The 20,969-nt window shown below is 39.7% G+C and overlaps 2 protein-coding genes and 1 pseudogene across 2 annotated transcripts; 2 read left to right on the forward strand and 1 right to left on the reverse strand.

The window, feature by feature from the left end:
- The first annotated feature begins 1,271 nt into the window (after positions 1-1,271).
- LOC126799724 (pentatricopeptide repeat-containing protein At3g12770-like) lies at positions 1,272-3,594 on the forward strand. The gene is given in 2 exon segments (XM_050526981.1): positions 1,272-3,204; positions 3,207-3,594. Coding segments are annotated over 2 exon segments (2,193 nt in total). The 3' UTR covers positions 3,467-3,594.
- Positions 3,595-4,951: 1,357 nt separating this feature from the next.
- LOC126799719 (FACT complex subunit SPT16-like) lies at positions 4,952-9,016 on the reverse strand. Its single transcript, XM_050526976.1, has 2 exons — positions 8,798-9,016; positions 4,952-8,367 (listed from the first exon to the last, which is right to left on the reverse strand). Exon 2 carries the CDS (start codon positions 8,353-8,355, stop codon positions 5,155-5,157), a length of 3,201 nt encoding a protein of 1,066 aa, XP_050382933.1. The 5' UTR covers positions 8,356-8,367; positions 8,798-9,016; the 3' UTR covers positions 4,952-5,154.
- A 3,289-nt stretch (positions 9,017-12,305) lies between these two features.
- Positions 12,306-13,352, forward strand: LOC126799740 (peroxidase 5-like; annotated as a pseudogene).
- The last annotated feature ends 7,617 nt before the right edge of the window (positions 13,353-20,969 follow it).

The raw sequence follows: 20,969 nt of genomic DNA on the forward strand, positions 1-20,969 counted from the left end.
TTGGACACGACCCGGACACGCGAGTGTTCGATTCGGACACGCGGATACACACCAACTTAATAAAGGCGATATGTAAGAACGGATGAACGCGGTTTCAAGAGTCCTAAGACCATTGGTAATACCCTTGCAATTAAGTAATACAAAAATCAGTTCAACTTACTACGCTTTGAAAACAAAAATTACAATATCATTTTTTTTAATTAAATAATTTATTTAACAAAGGAGGAGGGAAAAAAATCTGAACTCCTATGTCTGATAAATTCCAACAAAGAGGATAAACAAAAGCTCAATCCGGCATGTGTACACTCACACATGCAAAACCATATATATAAAAACCCTAGCAAATAGCAAACCCTCAGCCAAGAAATCTTTAATCAAAGGACGGGATGAAGCTGGTAGCATTGACAGATAGTTGTGAGATACCAAGAATAAAGAAAATAGACATCTCGTGATGCATCTTGTAAGGATGAAAAGAATGCAAAGCAAATTCTCTGAACAGTTCCAAAATATGACGTTGGGCTTCCAACATATTAAAAATCTTACATTCGAAACGCACCAGATTCTTAGTGATCTAAATAAACCAAATTAGATTACAAGAGACTAGAAACTAAAGTTGACGTTTAGGTTTTGGGAACGCTGAAACACCAACACTATTAAACACTTCATCAAGGGTATCCCAAGGCGAGAATGAATGAGAAAATAGAAGGCAAACTTATTTCCATAAAACCACAATTTCAGAACAATGCAAAAGAAGATGTGTACCCGATTCTGCATGACTTCCACAAAAAGAGCAACGAGATGGAAGTGAAAAACCTCGTCATTGTAAAGCATCATCAGTTAGTAAACGCCCATGAAGAGCCTTCCAAACAACAAGAGTTTTGCGGGGTTGAATTGCTTTACTCCATATCACTTTACCCCAATTTTTATGCTCACAATGTAGGATAATTCATTCCTTGTTAGAGAAAAAAAAATTCACGTTAGTCCATATTTAATAATTTTTGTCATATAACTCGTAATATCAGTAAGATATGTCGAGAATGAAGAAGAAGACGAACAAAAGTGCGCAACAATTTGAAATGAGAGCGTTTTTCGGGTCATTATACTACATAGTTATACAAATTAATTTGTTGCTAAGTATCCATGGACCTTAAGTTCCTAAAATACCAACACTACCAAAGTACCACATATGAAGTATGAACAAAATTTACCCCCCAAAAAATATATGTTTTTACTTTAAAACAATTGAACCCGCGGATTTCTGAAGCGCGGTGATGGCGGTGAGTTTGACTCTCATGATCAAGAGAGTCTCTCAGCTTCCTCTTCCCGCCAAATTCCCACCTTCCTCTCCTCCTCCATTTCTACTTCATTCTCCTCTGTCCAATCCCTATTCCTCTTCTCCTCTCATCTTCAACTCCGGCGACCACACCCTCCATTTCACCTCCGGCTCCGACTCCCTCCTCGCCTCTCTCATCGACACCTCCGCCCACAAAACCCACCTCCACCAAATCCACGCCCACTTGCTCGTCCTCGGCTTCCCCCCCTCCGCCTTTCTCACCACCAAGCTCGTCAACGCCGCCTCCAATCTCGGCCACATCTCCTACGCCCGCCACCTGTTCGATGAATTCCCCGACCCAACTGTCTTCCTCTACAACGCAATCATTCGGGGCTACTCGAAGCACAACGAGTTCTTTGAGGCCGTCGAAATGTATTGCCTGATGCAAGAGAGGGGTGTGCGTCCGGACGGCTTTACTTTCCCGCATGTGTTTAAGGCCTGTGGGGGAGTCAAGGGGCTGGAGTTGGGCTGCCGGGTTCATGGACAGGTGTTTCGGCGTGGGTTTCAGTCGGATGCATTTGTGCAGAACAGCCTCGTGGCGTTTTACGCCAAATGTGGGAGGGTGGAGCGAGCTAGGATTGTGTTTGATGGGTTGGGGGAGAGGTCTGCGGTGTCGTGGAGCTCGATCATTTCAGGGTATGCGCAGAATGGGGATGCTTTGGAGGCTCTGAGGATGTTTGGTTTGATGAGGAAGACGGATGTCAAGCCGGATTGGGTTGTTTTGGTTAGTGTTTTGAAAGGGTATAGTGATGTGGAGGACTTGGGGCAGGGGAGGGGTGTTCATGGTTGTTTGGTTAAGTTGGGACTTGAATTTGAACCTGACTTGGTGGTTTCGCTTATGGCCTTGTATGCGAAATGTGGGCAGGTGGTGGTTGCTAGGTTATTGTTTGATGGGATGGGAAGACCAAATGTGATGATGTGGAATGCTATGATTTCTGGTTATGTGAAGAATGGTCATGCTGAGAAAGCTGTGGAGCTATTCCGTGAGATGATAGGAAAAGGCGTTAGGATTGATTCAATTACTCTGAGGTCTGCTATTGTAGCGTGCGCCCAGGTCGGCTCTCTTGAATTGGCAAAATGGATGGATGATTATATCAGCAGAAGTGAGTATGGAAATCATGTTTTTGTTAACACAGCCCTAATTGATATGTATGCAAAATGTGGTAGCGTAGAGTTTGCTCGCGTGGTCTTTGATAGAACACCTGATAAAGATGTTGTTGTCTGGAGTGCAATGATTGTGGGCTATGGATTGCACGGTCGAGGACGAGAAGCTATTGATGTTTACCATTCTATGCAGCAGGCTGGGGTGGTACCAAACGATGTTACCTTTCTTGGACTCCTTACTGCATGCAACCATTCAGGTCTTGTACATGAGGGATGGGAGCTTTTCCATCGCATGAGAGTCTATGGGATTGAGCCTGGAACCCATCATTATAGTTGTGTGGTTGATCTTCTGGGACGTGCAGGCCAGTTGGAACAAGCTTATGATTTTATAAAGAAGATGCCGGTTGAACCTGGTACAAGTGTATGGGGAGCACTTCTAAGTTCATGCAGTATTCATCGCAATGTGACTTTGGGAGAACTTGCTGCCGAAAAGCTTTTCTCAGTAGATCCATATGAGATAGGACATTATGTACAACTGTCAAATCTCTTTGCTTCAGCCCGAATATGGGATCGCGTTGCACAGGTGCGAGTTCTGATGAGGGAGAAAGAACTGGTTAAGGGCATTGGACATAGTTTGATTGAGATCAATGGAAAACTACAGGCATTTCATGTAGGAGACAAGTCGCATCCAAGGTCTGAGGAAATCTATGTAGAGCTCGAGAGTCTAGAGAATAGGTTAAAGGAGGCTGGATTTGTTCCTCATACGGAATCGTACTGCATGATTTAAATTATGAAGAGACAGAGGAGACACTTTGCAATCATAGTGAAAGGCTGGCAATTGCTTATGGCCTCATCAGTACGGCTCCTGGAACTACACTAAGGATAAGTAAAAACCTGCGTGCATGTGTGAATTGTCATGCAGCAACTAAGCTGATATCTAAGCTTGTCAACAGGGAGATAGTTGTCAGGGATGCAAAACGTTTCCATCATTTCAAGGATGGATTGTGTTCCTGTGGAGACTATTGGTGAAAGTGAAAGGCCAGCACTAAGTTTTCTTTCCTGTATCCTTCTTCAGCTTCATTGTTTTATTTAAGCTCCACTAAGACTGTAGACAGCCTGTATTATCGTGCTTGTGTAACCAAAAGAAAAATCTCATTAACGTCCTGTTCGTATCAATTACTAACACTACTAATGTAATCTCTACATATCCCTAACTTTCCACTGTGGTAATAAGTCTGTTCTTTATCTGCATAACAATACATAGGACTCTATCTTATTGTTCTGAATCTCTGACTCTAGTTTAAGGAGAAATGCCACACAGGTACTTTGAAGGTTATTAATGACTCAAGTGTCCTTCACAAATTAGAGGGGCATAAAATGTTGTGAAGAAAGGTGTATTAGATTACTTAAAGCAGCAGTACCTGTTGTTACAGATCTGAGACCGATGTATCGCCAGGCTGATGCTGGTGCCATTGTCACCTTGCTTTCCAGGCTAGTGCCTACTATAACTCTGCTAGGAATTTGATATCATGTGTGTTTTCAGTTGTATTGTCTGCTTCTTTTTCCTTTTCTTAATTTTTTTTATTCCAATGTTGCACGGTAAAAATATACTGTAGTTTTAATTTCAATTTTCCCACACATTTCCAGATTTCCTTGGGGCTTTGTGACAGCTCCATATGCAATTTTCATTATCAATGGACAGAATATTTATTTTCTGCATATTGGAAAAGGTTAAGAAACAGTTACTTGTCTAAATGGCTTATGCATTGTTGACCAATTCTGTCTTTGAATGTGATACCCAGCCCCTCCATCTCTTTTTTTCTTTTATCTTGTAAATGTAGGATGTGAAAGAGATTTCTCGTTGTAATATCTTTTGTTCATCAAAGAAAAAAAAAACGATCATAAATTTGTAGGTACCTGTTTGTTTGCATTTGACGTGAAGTCAAGACGTTCCTGAGTTGATTTTCGCCTTCATTTTATGTCATTGTGTCAAGTCTTCAGCTACTGAGGGTAGAGCTTGGCAGGAAAGCAAAAACTTGTCCCCACGACTACAAATTCCAGCTTCTTGAGCTTCTAAAGAATGAATATCAAGCAATTGTGGTACCTGATTGGAATATCACTTTTTCAACTCAAACAGAAGCAAGCATCCGATTCATGATAACCTCCTCGGCTCTCAAGTGTTCAAATTATGAAAAGACAAGTCACAAAACACTATTGAGTACATTACGAGTTTTGGCTACGAATCCAGTAGTGCATCAGCGCATGTGACAGCCAATTTGGAACATGAAATTCCAAACTAGAAAAGTAGAAGCTAAATCTGCGATTCAAACCAAAATGAGAGGCTTATACAGGATTGATATATAAAAGAGAAGGTAGCAAGATGATAGTAGAGTCCGATGAAACCAGAGCCTATGGAGTTTGGACAATGAAGCTACTCAAACCTGAACTCATCAGATCATAAACTGTTTTGCTTAAAACCAAAAGAACAAAACTCAAGAGAACAAGCGAAAACCATAGGAAAAAGAACCATGGATCTTTTACTTCCAGCGAGGATGCTACCAATTTACAAGCAAAATAAAAATCTCGAAGACTTCAACATAACCTATTAGAATGAAAACCAAACTACTAGAAATTAAATATAAGAGTTCCAAGCTATGTGATCAGCCACCATTAAAGCATAACATAATAACTAAGGTAGAAAAGAAACAACCACATATCTATCTCCTAAACTTGGACCGCTTTGGGATACTACTAGCAGGAGGGGCTCGAGCCTTGCCAAAAGCTTTCATCTTCCTTCTCTTCCTCTCCTCCTCACTGTCCGACTCATTGCCTTTCTCCCTGTCTGCATTGCTTGCTTCCCTCTCCAACTCCTCCCATGTCTTCCCCTCCTCACCCTCCGAGACTTCTTCCGATTCTTCCTCCTCATCATCCTCAGACTCCACCAAAGATGCACTATCAGAAGAATCATCCTCTGATTCTGATTCGGGCTCCATATCAGATGGTTCATAACCCTGGTCTGACTCCTGAGATTGATCAGAGTCTGAATCTGTTCCTTCCAAATTCAAGAACTCCCAACCTCCATTATCCAGGAAGCTCTGTGGATCCTCAGTAATTGTCTTCAGTATAGGTTTCCACGACAGATTCATTCTACTCTCATAGTACTTGATCTCTGTGTCGTCAAGCCATTCCTTGATACCTTCAAGTGATGTGGATGGGATCGAATCTATCCGAAGAACATCTTTTTTAAAATCCTTAAACACAATTGCCATGTCAAAATTCTTCTGTCCAAGCCCCACCCTTTCCAGATTCACAATTTCAATCTCAGCAAGAGTGACAACTAGAAAAGGATTTTCAATCAGTTCAACCAAGCAATTTGTAGTAGGGACGATATATGCAGAGGATTTATAAGGTACACCATGGAAACCAAGGTCCCTGAGGGGCTGATCAAACTCAAGTTCATGGGCTTCAAACTGGGGTTGCTGCCAAAGATCCTGTACTCGACTCACAAAGGTTCGAAAGTCAGTGTTGACTTTATTCTTCCTAGCTCTCTCTCGCTGCTCTTCTTCAATTTCATCTGGGTCATAGGCAGATCTTTTTGAACCTCCCAAGGTCTGAACTACATCCATAACTTCCACATAGAATTGCACATCTTTGGTTTTCTTGTTACCCACCATTATGTGATTATGAAGATGAAAATGAAGAAGAGTGATCATCTCATTCTCTGCTGGCTGGAAAAAAGCATGCTTAATATTTGCATACATCACATCCACTCGCTCATCTTGCCTGGTGGTAGAATAACGAAACCCATTTGCATGAGCTTCAAGAGTACCCGGAATCTTTCTGCCACGTCCACCAAAAACAGGTCGAATCCACAGGTCACTCAATCTCAACGGCTTAAATTTGTTACCAGCTAATTGGAGTCTCTCCTGAGTAACAAGTGTTGCCCTCTCAGCTCTCTCATTCTCCCTGGACACAACTTTCTTCCGGAGGTTCTTGATCACCTGTGTAACTTCATTCATGTGCCTTTGGTCCTTAGAGCGAAATGTAACTTCCTTTAGATATATAGAACCCATGTTTTTCAGTGAGTTTGAATCGTGGGGACTAAAGGGTGTCCCAGGAACATTGAAGATGATTCTGATATAATGATAGGCGCTGGCCGACTCCGATGTGACACTTAGTGTTTTTATGGTGGCGATGTGAAAAGGGACCATGCTCCCATATATAGGCAAAAGAACAGCTTCATTATTCTGGTCAACTTGAATCATCAGATCTCTTTTGGGAGAGAGATCATTTACATTCTTGTAGGCAACTAAATCAGATAAAGACTTTGCAGTGGACCGATTATTACCTGATCCAGGTGCATCACCCGTCAGCCTGCGTGCAGTTTCTTCATTTTTCTGGCGGGCAAGTTCTGCCTGGTGATGCCTGCGTTGCTCCTCCTTTGATTTTTCATTGTTTTCTGACCTCAGGGTGGTTTTAGATATCAAGGCCTCAGTTCCACTAGCCAGACCTTTTCCTTTCTCAGGCCTTTCTTCAACAATTTCATTGAAGGAGTATGCTACATCCTTAACAGCTTTAGAGACCTTTCCTGTCAGCACCTCTGGTTTGTCATGGTTGACAACAACCGTGTCAGCCAGCAGCAAGGAGAAGTTCTGGTGCTTTGAATTACTGATACCACTCTGCAAGTTATGAAAACCAAGTGCCACGTTGAAAACCATGCCAGCTTTCACCACCCTGTCGTTTTTTGCATTAAGATTTAACCCAGATTCGCGGAACTCAATACCAATGCCTGTCCCAGTAGATTTTGTCAGATTAGGAACAAGTTCAGGAGCATCCCTCTCTACAACAGACAATGCAGCTAGATATGCCGCACTGGCCTTGTTGCCAGGTTTCAACTCACTAATAGCTGCAGCATGGGCCTTGAGAAGAACATCATATGCTTTGCTCTGAAGGGAATTGGCATCGATCAGAAAAGTCCGAGCAGCATTCGAGCAGTAATTGTGATAACGGGACCCAATAGCACATATGATCACACTGGCAGGATCATAATAAAGGCTTTCATCATTACTGGCAGCACCAGGCCTGAGATCAAACTTTCCTCCACTTTGAAAGATCGGAGGGTAACAGATATCAACATTCTGAGGATTGAGCTTCAGACCAACTTTAGAAGGTTCAAGGATAAGTTTCTCTGTCTCATCCATCAAAGCAGAGTGAGAGATTTTCTTCTCATCATCAATAACACTCTCAAGCTTCGTCACCATTTTCTGCATGACAACAGAACTCAAGTAAGCAGCTTTCTTGACATTACCGAGTTCCTCTTTCTCCTTGACAGCAAATAAGTCAGACAGCGCATTTGTTACATCACCAAGCTGAACAGTTGCACTCTTCAGCTTCTCAAACCACAATTTCAAAAGATTCCCCTCTGGCTCCTCCCTCGCTATCCTTCCCACAACAACAGTATCATGACCATCAGCCTTTGGTTGAGCATCAATTGCACCCAAAACAGCATCCATCAGAGCACTGCCATCATCATTCTTTGCCTTCACGTGCGTCACAACATCAACACCCACCGCCTCTTTCGCAGACTTCTTCACACCTTGGAAAAAAGACACCTTCTTCTGACTACCCAAGAAATGAATCTGCTTCTTCATAAAAACCATTATGGTGTCCGGAACATCATAACCAACCAACCACATCTGCAATGCCGAAGACTTAAGGTACCGGATTTCATCTGATTGCGGCGGAGTTGCAATTGCAACAACATCACTAGAATCCCACAACTCAGGGTGCTCATTCCAGTGCGAATAGAAGGCCTTCAATCTCTGACTGAAGACATTCAAATCGATGGCATAGGGGTTATTTCCTGCTCCACCACCCTTCGTAGGTGTCTTGCTATTTCCATTTCGATTATCAGCCATTACAAACTCACTCTGCATAGCAAACATAGTCCCTCTACTACATTAATCGGCATCAAACGAAACAATTCGCAACATTCATAAACAAATACATTCTCATAATAAATCGAAGTAGCTAGCAATCCTAATATGCAGAGAAAACAAATAAAAAAGCAATCTTCCGTCTCATTTACTGATTGATCATTTTAGTACTAAAATTTCACATACCAAAAAGTTCAAAATCGATATACAGTAGAATTTTAGGGTTTCCCCAAAGTGCTTACCCGACCCCAAATCGCTAGATTCAAAAGCTACAGTACCAAAATATCACAACCCCTTTTCAATTTTTCGAAATCCCCAAACTCGAAACCCTAATTAGGTCTTCATCTGCTTCATACAACCCAAAATTACAGCACAAAACTACTCAATGAATCCACAGATATCATCACCCAAGTGGAATTCATACCTTTCGGTGCCTCCGGCGGTTGTTCTCCGGCGAAATATCGCGGCGCCCACAATGCGAACTAGGGTTAGGGTTTCGCTATGCAACCCTGGCGGCGCGCCCAAGTCCCCCGATTCTAACCAAAACGAAAACCCAATAGAGAGAGAAGCGAGGGGAGAGTGAAAGGTGGGAGCTTTAGAAGAGAAGAGGGAGAAGTCGAGGTGGGTATTTATAGGGTTTCCAGTTTTCCATTAGAAATTTACAGAGAGAAAGGGTTTCGATTCAGAGAGAGTGAGAGAATGAGGCTTTTTTGCCTTCAAGGGCTCTAGAAGAGGAGGGGTTGTTTTTGTGGAGTGACGAAAATGGGCCTGACCTTTGGGTTTATGACTTCTTGTTTTCGTGTGGTGTGTCGGTCATTGGGAGTTTTGAGAGGGATAGTTTGGGGTTTTGGGGTGGGGTTTGTCAGTGCAAGGGAATATGTGCCAAACGGCGTCGTTGGAGTTGAGAGGGAAATAGAAGTGGGGGGATTGGGCTTGGGCTTTGGGAAGTTGGACGGTGGCGGGAAAATTATTATTCTCTGTTGAAAATATGGCGGGAAAGATTGTGCTTAGTTGTTTAGGGTTCAATAAGGATCTGGATTTGTGATTCGGATTGAAGATTCATCTTGAATTGCAAGGTCGTTCGTGATAGCAGTATCCAACTTTGTATTACTGCGTCACGGAGGTTCTATACTCGAATTACCGGCAAAATAAAAGACAATGAGGTTTATTGATTCTTCTAATTAAGTGATTGTACGTCAAATTTTGATAAGAGAAGAGAACTAGACGATGATATTAAAATTAACTAAGACATGATGAAAATCAACATCAGTTATTTTTTTGGGTCAAAATCAACATCAGTTGAAACTGGAAAGTCTTAGTTTAATTAAGACCCATCTAGACCCAAAACAAGGAAACAGTACTACTGAAACGGAAAATTCTATGGTACAGCGCTGCATGAGTGCAGCGCTTCTAATCCACCATTCATACACCCCACAAATCCCATGTGCATTTTAAGACACCTTCTATCCACCGTCTAATTCGGTATGTATGGTATGCAGCGCTGCACCAAACTCCACTAGGATGAGAAACAAGCTCTGATACATCTTCCTCACTCTTCAAAATTCCTGCGAGTTCTAAGAATGGCTTCTTCTTTTCCGCAACTGGACTTGTAATCAACTATGTTACATAAGCCTATATGTAATCAGCCATACACCAGATTGTGGATGCGTATTTATGCGCATGCTTACTGCAATTCAAAATTTTAATAGTCATAAACACAATAATATTGCTCTACACAACTAACGTTGTCTAGAACAAGGGCATATCATGAGTCTGACCAAAACAGATCAATATTCTGAGTTTTACATATCAATATAGTGGCCATACTGCATCCTTCAACATCAAACTGAGGTTTTGATTTGATGATATGTAATTAGATTGTCTGATCGAGACTAAAATGAAATTATACCTCTATTTTGTTTCCTTTTTCCTTTGTAACACACTTTACACACCTAAAAGTAGTCAATGATCAAGAACACAAGAGAAAATTATTACGATGTATGAATACTTTTAAGTGAAGTGAACCATGTCGATGGTAATTAACTGAAGTAAGAATTCAGTAAACTAGGAAATGACAACTGAAATCAAACAAACTACTAAACAGTCAAATGGGTTCATCAATATGTAAATCAATAACATTAAGCAAAGTGATTGATAGGCTTACTGAAGAACAAGCCCCTCGGCAGCTTTGTAAACCCAGTACAGAGACTAAAACATGATTTGCAGCCACATTTTCAGCAAACTCCTAACACAAACCATCCAAATTAATCAGACTTTGAAACGATTTACCTGTAATTGTAAATGTAAAGCGTAGTTAAAAAATCAAGCAATAAAGATGAAACCTGACCTAAAAAGAAAAGCTCCTGGAATGGCTCCATTTGCCCTCAGAGAGCCACAAATGGCTTGCTTTAATTGTGATTTGGGAATGAAGGAGACTCGGGAGAGTCCTTTCACTGCTCCAATGTTGTGCTGATATAGGAAAACTGTTCTGTTTTATCTTCTGGGCCTTCCATTGGGCTTCTATTTTATCCTGTTTTCCCCCTTAAAAGTATAGATAATTAGACATAATCCCGAAAGCTAATGTGATTCTTGACACCTCGAAAGGAGACATTGTGACTCACCTAGGTAACTTTCATATATTGAAGTTGATCACTCAAATAGTCAGATCAATGGAGTAAACTGCCGACGCTATTGTTAAAGTTAGGACAAATCTCCCCATTTCTCCGGTGTGTTGAAGATTGGGAGCATCAGTGCATGTTCGATGGAGTTAAGGAGAAGGTTTTGGATTTGAATATCGTACCACCATTAGATTAATTTGGACAGTCGTTAACAACATTCAGTAAGATACGTTGATACGTCGTATGAAGAGTCGGGATTTGTGTTAAAGTTGGAATATTGAACGGAAGTCGGCAACCCCATTCAAGACTTTTTCCTTGCTATGATCATATACCCTCATTCTAGGCTTCTAGCTAGCTAGGTCTTTTCAGTTTTCATGCCCTCTTGGAGCAGCCTTGGGTATGGCTGATGACCTGTGTAGCCTTAGCTAGGTAGTTTAATAATATGCCTAAGACTTGATCTAGCTGAAGTTTTTGTTCTTGTTCTCTTGCATCGATCAGTCTCCTAATTAAGTGTTTAGATTGAGAAATGCCCAGGAAGAAGGTTAATTTCCAGAAATCCATGACATGCCAAATGTATAAATAGCAGTAGTTAATACTGGATAGTTCTATAGGATTAAGTCCACGTTTCCTCGAAACAAAAGAAGGGCTGCCGCAAATGCCATGGTTATTTTGTCATGCATGTCTAGAGGCTAATATTGTTGTTAAAGTAATTAGCTTCATTACCAAGTCAACCACAAATTAGATCTCTGTCGTACACCTTGAGCTATTAATAATACCAAGGTCCAAGGAAGAAGCCTCAGTGCCATTGCTAAGTCAATTGGTGCACGGTCAAACACCAAAAACATATGCATTGTTATTGGTTCTCAACGCACATCAAGTTCATTTGTTCATTACCGCTTAACTTATGTTCTGTTTGAGTGTAAACTAGAAGCCATTACTGGCTAGCCAACTAAATACGATACAAATCTTAGTGTACGATTTGCAAAAAATATTATAAGAAAACGTTAGAAACAATGCTAGCTATGCCAGTTTGTCACGAAGTGGACAACATTACCAAAATGGACAACGATTGCCAGTTGACATCTTCAAAATATAAGTGAAACTTTGCTATATTTAAACATTTCAAACTTAGACAGCTTGCAGAACCTGCATTTGAAACTATACGCGTTTCACCAAAACCATACTTCACCTTTCTTCTTAAACTATAAATACTAATGTAATTACAACTGTTAACTTAATCTTCACCACTTCACTCAATTCCAATTAATCAGTCCTTCGTAGTCCCACCGGCTTCACTATACTTTGAAGTTTGAAATGAGTAACTTAATGTTAAGGTTGTGTTTGATATTCCTAACCATGTCCATGACGGTCTTAATGTCATCGGCCGTAACTCTCAGAGTTGGCTTCTATAGAACAACTTGTCCTTCTGCAGAAGCAATTGTGAGAAAAGCGGTGATCAAAGCCGAGGAATCCTGGCATTGCTGCTGGCCTCATTAGAATGCATTTCCATGATTGCTTTGTTAGGTATGTATACATCTTCATTTCTCATTCGTGACGAAGTTATTACATAGAACGTAATCAAATGTCTGAATTTTACAGGGTTGTGATGCATCTGTCCTACTTGAATCAACTCCTGGAAAGCAATCCGAACAAGAGCATCCAGAAAACAAAGGAAGCTTAAGAGGCTTTGAAGTGATTGATGAGGCAAAGGCGGAACTTGAAACTCTATGCCCGAGAACTGTGTCATGTGCTGACATTCTTACATTTGCGGCTCGTGACGGTGCCTTGGCAGTTGGTGGCATAAACTACCAAGTGCCTTCAGGGCGGCGTGACGGAAGGGCTTCACTATTTGACGAGCCTTCGCAACATCTTCCCTCTCCTTCTTCGAATGCTAAGGAGCTTGGAGCCAGTTTCGCACGCAAAGGCTTTAGCTTAGATGAAATGGTCACACTATCTGGAGCACATTCCATTGGTGTGTCACACTGTTCTTCCTTCTCAAACCGCTTGTATTCCTTCAATGAAACTCATCCACAAGACCCTTCCTTGGATCCCAAGTTTGCTCGGGACTTGAAAGCCAAGTGCCCTCCATCCTCATCAAACAATGTGATCCAACTTGATGGTCTTACACCAAACAGGCTAGACAATAAGTACTACACTAACTTGATGAACCATCGCGGCCTACTTTCGTCGGATCAAACTCTTTTTAGCAGCCATTCAACGGCAGGGATGGTGAGGAATAATGCTAGATTTGGTCCAGCTTCGGCTAAGAAGTTTGCACCCGCTATGGTAAAAATGGGTTCCCTTGATGTCCTCACAGGACAACAAGGTGAGATCAGAAAAAAGTGCGGGGTTGTGAACTAACTAAAATGATTGCGAGATCGAGTTGTGAACTACTGTAGCTAGCAGAAATGCAAAGGGTTTGTCTTATTGAAATTGTTTATTTGTTGTCACCCTTTTACATTACGTTAGATTAATATATGAAATTCTTTTGTCCATTTCTTTGATCGATCACCTTGTTCATACCCAATGATCATTTAGAAAGTGCGTAGATTCAGACTTCAAAATATATTTACAACTTTGCAAGACTCTCATAAAAGCTAAAGGTAAGTGGTTAATCTCTTTTTTCTTTTCTTTTCTTTTTTTGAAGTTGTGAAGTTGCGCGTAGAGATCATACGATCATTAGGTGGCATGGAAACTTAAATTAGTAACATCACATGTACAAATGACCATTAGACTATACAATTAGGTATTAGAAATTTGAGCTAATATATGGATAGCTAATCGTAACTTAGCAAGCACAGCCACTAGAAACCAGAACTCAAATCCTCCTACCTAGATGTACACCCATTATCAAGAAAACCACAGAAAAGTCCTGATCACTTTTGAATTTCGATATAGAAAGAAACTACATTGACAATGGAGCATTGGAGCCGAGTTATGTTCTACTAGGTGAGTAAATTACAAATGACTGTAATCAAGAGGAACAATATCTACACGTCTATTTAGCATGGACAAATTTCTGTTTACATACCCCTAATTAGTGATTGCCACCCCATCCCCACCCCAAACACTAGTTAGTTTGTGGTGTACGGAACTACGGACACTGTTCATCCTTTCTTAATTGCTTGCAGAAGTTGCACACCTTCTCTCTGCAGTTCTCACAGCAGGAATCGATGCTGCGATGTGAAATCCAGTTGCCAATCACAAAGAGCAACGCCCCTGATGCTATCATCTCGAACCCGCGAACCACGTACTCTGTCTAGTAATTTGAACTTTGAAGTCTCTGTTTGCCATAAACCCTTATCGATTTGATCTTTCTGGCAATCTGGCTGAACTTCTCCAACTAAATTACAAAGAGTACGGAATGCTAGTTAAGAACAGGTTCAGATCGGATCATGCGATACACACAAGAAACCCTAAAGAACCATTCAAATACGTACCCACTCTAACTAAATCTTAATGAAGGGTTATTTGATCTGTCATAACTTTTGCATACGCAGGACTGTGTCATCGTCATTTTGGTATGTATTGTCTAATCAAACGTATTGGGAGAAGTTAAATGTATAAGAAAGGAAAAAGAAGCAGAAACTTTGCAGCTTGATCAGACTGTTCAATACGTCTTTCCACAAAACTGTAGGGGTTCATGCTGCGTTGTCGATGTTCTGATGAGTGTGCCATCACTCTCATGACTGTTCACTCTCGTTACTGGGCAGTGGGCACTATTGTATTCAAACGTACTCGTTCTTTCTCCAGTTGTGTCATTCATCACATGGTTTCCTTGTGCTCGAGTCATTTCTACGTACTGTATATATTGTTTTATTGTTCCATCCAAATCTACACTTGAAAATTCTACTGTGTGCACGTACAAATGACGCGTAATAGTACACTACTGATTGGCTACAAGGATTATCATGGCGGGGAACAAAAGAACGTATAATTTAGCCCTGAATTTTTTCTTCATTCCGAGTTTTCTTTCTTTTGATTAAATTTTATGCTTATAATTTTAAATAAATAAAGAAGTGAGAAGCTGCAATGCGGATTGCGGAATGCCATTTTTCGTATCTCAAGAATTTGATTTTGCGTAGTCGGTTAATTGTAGTTTTCCTTTATCAAATCATATATATTATTAGTATTATTAAGCAGTGACAGATCCATAATTCAAAATTCGGGGAACTTGAATTTTTTTTCTCAACGACCAAAGTGATATAAATTTATAATGCATAAAATATTTAACTATAATGTATTAGATATATACCTTGTTGATATGAAATAACAATTCATTCATAATTACTATACGTTTAGTCAATTGCAAAGAGAAATTTAGAATTAATCAAAGAGCTTAATTACAATTAATGCCTAATGAAAATAAAATAGACTAATTACTTGTTAAAGAAATCGAGGAAATTTAGAAGTAAATGAAAAAATAGACACAAAAATATATATTTTATTGGGATTTGATCTTGAGTGGGCTTAATATTAACAAAACTTCAAAACCAAACATACAAAACTACACCATATGAACATATGACATATACTTGGTTAATTATTTCCCAAATTCTTTGAGCGACTTGAGTCCCCCCACAAACCCCCTAGATATGCGCCTGTTATTAAGTAACTACACATGTTTTTGGTTATATGCAGTGTAATAGAGCTAGTTGTCATATTTCACTTTAGGGAGTGTCTATCGTGGACATCGTTGATTTTATGAGCTTCATACATATGTGGGATTGCTCCAAAATCAATGAGTGTGGGAGCATATGTGTGTTGACTTTCTGAATTTCAGTAAACCGACCCGGTTAAGTTTAGGGAGTTTATCGTTATTTAATAACTTTCCTAGGTGATGAAGCGCTGCATAGACTAAGTGTGTCAGCCGAATGACTAGGTCCGTTATAAGTGAGATCATAGCCAATCCAACACCATTGTTGTTATGTCACCAAGCACTCACACGTATCGCCATGTCCCTAGATACGGGGGGTCTCCACGAGTGGAGTCGAGTAGGCAGGGCGCCTCTAAAGGAAAGACTGGACGAGAAATCCAGCGCAAAGCTTTGTTGAGCCATCTTTGAGAACTCATTTCATCTTTTAGGCATCATAGGTGTATGTTGGTGGGGGAGGATGTTACGTCCCACTTTTGGGAGTGTCTATCGTGGACATCGTTGGTTTTACGAGCCTCATGCATATGTTATCTGATTGCTCCAAGATCAAAGAGTGTGAGAGCATGTGTGATGTCCTTTGGAGTTTAGGCAGGCCGATCCGGTTAAATTTAAGGAGTTTGTCGCTAGTTAAGAACTTGACGCCGAAGAAGAGATTATACCATTCCAACACAAATTTGTCAGGGTCTAGAGCCGATTACCTGATGAGTCCAAAGCATAACGAAAGCAATCTATTGTCATGTTAAATAACGCTGGCTCCTAGGTAATAGAACGCCACATTGACTAAGTGTGGCAGCTAAATAGTTAAGTCCGTAACATAACTATTCATAACCTTCAAAGAGATGGTGGGAACGAAAAAAAATGTCTTAAAATCTAAAACTTTTAACATTATTCTAATATTCTAAATAATGAAAACATGTGGCAAAGACTGAGTTTAGGCTTTTAGCTAACAAGTTCCATGAATTATTGGATTGCATTTTTTCCTCAAAGTCATATTGAGTGAGAACTACAACTCTTAACATGTTTGGACTCTTAAAACGCCATGTGATGAGCACGTACAACGACTGGTCTACGGATCCAAACATATGAATAAGTTATAATATATTAATTTTTCTATTTTAATTGTTTTTGCTTTTATATCAGAAAATTGAACATTTTTGTTTTAAATTATGAAGAGTAATTAATTATTTAGCAATATAAAGCGGTTAGAAATGATGTGATATTTCCAAAAAAAAAAAACTCCTCGGTACTGTAAACAATTTGTACAAAACCTCTTGTTAGGTGGCTTCCCCGCACTGCAACTCCCACTCCCACTCCCACTCGTTGCCGAGGAAAGGTCGATCTCTGATCTGCTGTGCCCCTTGATTACCTTCTCGAGCTGTGCCCCTTAATTGATTCAGTAAGCTGTCTATAACTAACATCTTCTATCTTCTCTTCATTACCAAACAATCATCTACTTCTCTTTCGGTTTACTTATGATTCTTACTGGTGAGAGTTCCGAAGTTCGGCTTTTCCTTTGAGCGTGCATGGTTTATACTATATATATATCTGAATAGTACGTTGTGATCAAACTACAGTCTATGTAGGAATTGAACTTGAAACTTTACAAATTGACGATCAAGTAAGCAGTAGTGGTGAAATGGACAACTATGAGAGTATCTTTGTTTGATGGTATGTATATGCGATTTCGTACTACTTGTCTTAAAAACTTCGAAAGTGGTATATATTCAAACCAACAAATTGTGTAAGCAACTTATGCTCTGAATTTTGATTTTCTGGATGTCAGTTCTGTTAATCAAGGACCAGAAATTTTTAGCATGGATTTTCCTTTTACTTTAGGGTTCAATGGTACGGTGGCTCTCTAGTCCCAAACATCCATCTTCTGCATTTTTTTTTCTTTTACCCTTTCAAGCTAGACTGGTGTTTCGTCCAAGTTCATGATTAGTAAAGAAAATTGATCATTCCTAAAGTAGTTGATGCTGAACACTTTGATTCGGCCGAGACTCCAAAGTAATGATTTTCCCCCAAATGTTCAAATTGGGGAGCTAGTAAACTAGATTGCTCGGTTATCCACATATATTCACTTAAACTGTATAATGATTTTTATGATAACTGGTATTTGAATCGAAATGGATCTCATTTTGCAGACAAATTCATGTGGAAGATCATATAAATAGGTTACTGATATATAGCAATCGTGCTTGACTTACGTATACTATTCTTTATAATCTTTCCCTTGTACAATTGATAATTAAGCTCTTCACTTAAGTGATCCGTTATTTTATTTAATCTCAGATCGTCTTACCTTTCTCAGAAAAGATGGAAAAATCTGTTGCAACTGGTGAACCAACAGCTGAACACCCAGAAGTTAGGCCAAATGAACTAACCCCGGAGCTGATCAAACTTGTGGAAGAAGCTCAGGCTCCATGTTTTCCGGGTTGTAAATACACGGTACACAAATTCATCAACGAGCTGATGGATATGCAGCCATCTAAACCAAATGAAACAGATAGATGCATCAGAGAGATCGTTTGGCTTTATATACCTTTGATGCCAAAAGGTGGGAGAATATGGGAAATCGCTGACAAGATTGATAAGCTGGTACACGCTTATACGCTAATCCGCTCTCAGAAGTCCCCTGGGGTTAATGCAGAGTCATCTAATAAGGTATCATACAAGAGCTCAATGTATGCATGATTATTATCGAGTCACTTATTTGTCATTATATAAACTTCACAGGCTGCATCTCCTGCGAGTAGCGGAAATAAAAGTTTGAGGGCTCTCCCCCGAGAAGATGATCCACAGGTGCAGCAGAGTTTTCAACAGACAATAATATCTGCCCAGCAATCTGAACTGGTATGCCATCTTATACTACTTTATTTAAAGACTTGCAAGAGTTTCTAATCTATTTCACCATACCAACTCCCTCATACAATCAGCTGGTAACCAGACATAACATGCATAAGGTCACTGGTCTGTATATATATTGATGCTAGTTACAGGTCCCGAATGCAACTCGTGGAAACGAAATTTTGAGGGATTCCATCGAAGGTGGTGATCCACAGTGGCAGCAGAATTCTCGGCGAACGTTGATGTTGTTTCCACATGCAACGCCTTGAACTGGTGCGTACCCTCATCTTCTTCATCAGTTCACGCATGCATTATGCATGCACCCAAAATTCCAGATAAGGGTGCAGCTTCCCAGATTGCGTATTCTCACTCTCTGTGTCTCACGAACATGTGAACTTCTTCTACTTTCAGTTTTCAAAGATATATATGCTACAAAATAATGAGCTAGGTTAAAATTTCTTATCCGTGTTTGGTCTTGGATTAAGTGAATATTTTTGGTTGTACTGAATATGGATTTAGATCTTGATTGTTGCACAGATTTTGGTACGAACAGTTTTTGGGAATGTGTGCGTACGTATGGATGGATCCATAATATAAGATATTAAGATGTGTTGCAACGGATTTGTCGCTTTAATGATTGCAAACATACCCCAGCAGTTAAAGTTTCTATACGTCGTGCGCGCGTGTTTGGTGAAATGGGGGTTAATAATCCAAACGACGTCGTCTACAAGCACTAGAATTCTAAAGACACCCTAATCGTTCTGAAATCTGTTTCGCTACATTTTTTGGGTAAAGCTTCACTCTCTCAAACCGCAAAGACGGACATCTGGCGGTGATTTAGTAAGTTCATCGTAGAGATCATTCGATCTCTTTGTTTGATTACCTATTACTTTCAGATTCATGGAGCAACATGTCTATCAGTTATGATTCGGAAATACGAAAAGGATTCAATCTTTAGAAATGTATACAGTTTCAAGCTAGATAACTAGGCCAACTAAAACATACGCATGTCAATAAAACAATTGCAATTTGCAAGTGATCGGTTTCAGCAAGTATATATATATAGGAGCATCATATATATGCTTTTTGCTGATCTGCAAATATGTTTTGTGCCATGCAACGTGAATTTTTTACACTGCATGCGCTTATTTCAAATCAAACTGTAATTGTAGAAGGTGGCAAATGCTGCAATGTACGAAAGCACCCCAACTTCTCTTCTAATTTACACCCCTATAATCATATATATCTGTAATTTTTTTTACTCAAAATTGTTTATATTTGATTGCATGATCGATGCAATCGTATTAAAATTTGCATGTGGCTTAGTCAGAGGCTCAGAGCTTCCTCTCTTTTCTTCTTTCTCCTTTTTCTAATTCAAAATTTAAATAAGTGTAGGTACCAGCTTGATGGTGACGAATTAAATTTCTGCAACAATATATATTGCTGGTTTTACTCTGCTGGTCAAATACTTTGTATGGAGCCCTTTCCATCAAGGACCCCTTTGTTACGGACTTAGTGAGAACCTTTAATTTACACCATTAGATTAAACGAGCGGTTGTTATTGGAAAGACCGAAAGAGAGCTGTACACACGGAATCGTCTCACCCTCCTCCTCATCTCTATCTCTCCCGTTCGAACCTCCATGGAAACCACCTTCACCATCATCGCCACCACCCTGTTTTTTTTTTCTTCAATCTCCCCCTTTTGTACCAATTACCCATCTCATCAAACCTCTTACATTATCCAATTTCTCTCACTTTTCTCTTTTCTCCCAAAAAAATTGGTGAATCTATAATCCCAGTTCTAAGTTTTTCCGTCAGTTTTGTTTTTTAATTTTTTTTATCAGATTGTAGATAAATCTGTTTATCATCAACGCAAAATTTTCGGGCTTGAAAGTTGAAACCGAAACATAAAATTTGCCTATCGGATTGTAGACGAAACCAATCTTCCTATAAACTAAAATGGCATCAGATTGCAGATTCCTTTGCCGTAGTTATTGCCGCAGGGATTCTTGCAGTTGTTGTTGCTACTGTTTTGTTGAGTCAATTGATTTGTGGGTGGTCAGGTTTATCTCATTCGTGAATTTGAATAAGTAAGAGAATCATGGCAATTGGAAGAGAGCTACTGGTAAGGAGATGCAATCAATCGACTCTGATGGAACAGTAATCGGAAAAAGTTAGAGAGAAATTATGGGCGAAGGAAATTGGAAAAATAAGAAAATCAGAGTGTTCCTTTTTTTATTATTTTTATGCTCACTTATTTAAATAAAAATTATGTGTCATAAATTAATTATTTTATAATTATATTTATTTATATAAATTAATAATATATAGTAAAAATAATAATTAATTTAAGAAATTTAAAAATTAATTATAATAAATAAAAAAATACGTGACTTACATCTTAGTGTCATGAGAATAGTTAAAAAAAGTGTTCAGTAAATTTACTAACGTGGCCGGTGGTTCTAACGGGAGGAGA

The sequence above is a fragment of the Argentina anserina genome, chromosome 6 (genome assembly GCF_933775445.1).
Source record: "Argentina anserina chromosome 6, drPotAnse1.1, whole genome shotgun sequence".
Lineage (NCBI taxonomy): Eukaryota > Viridiplantae > Streptophyta > Magnoliopsida > Rosales > Rosaceae > Argentina > Argentina anserina.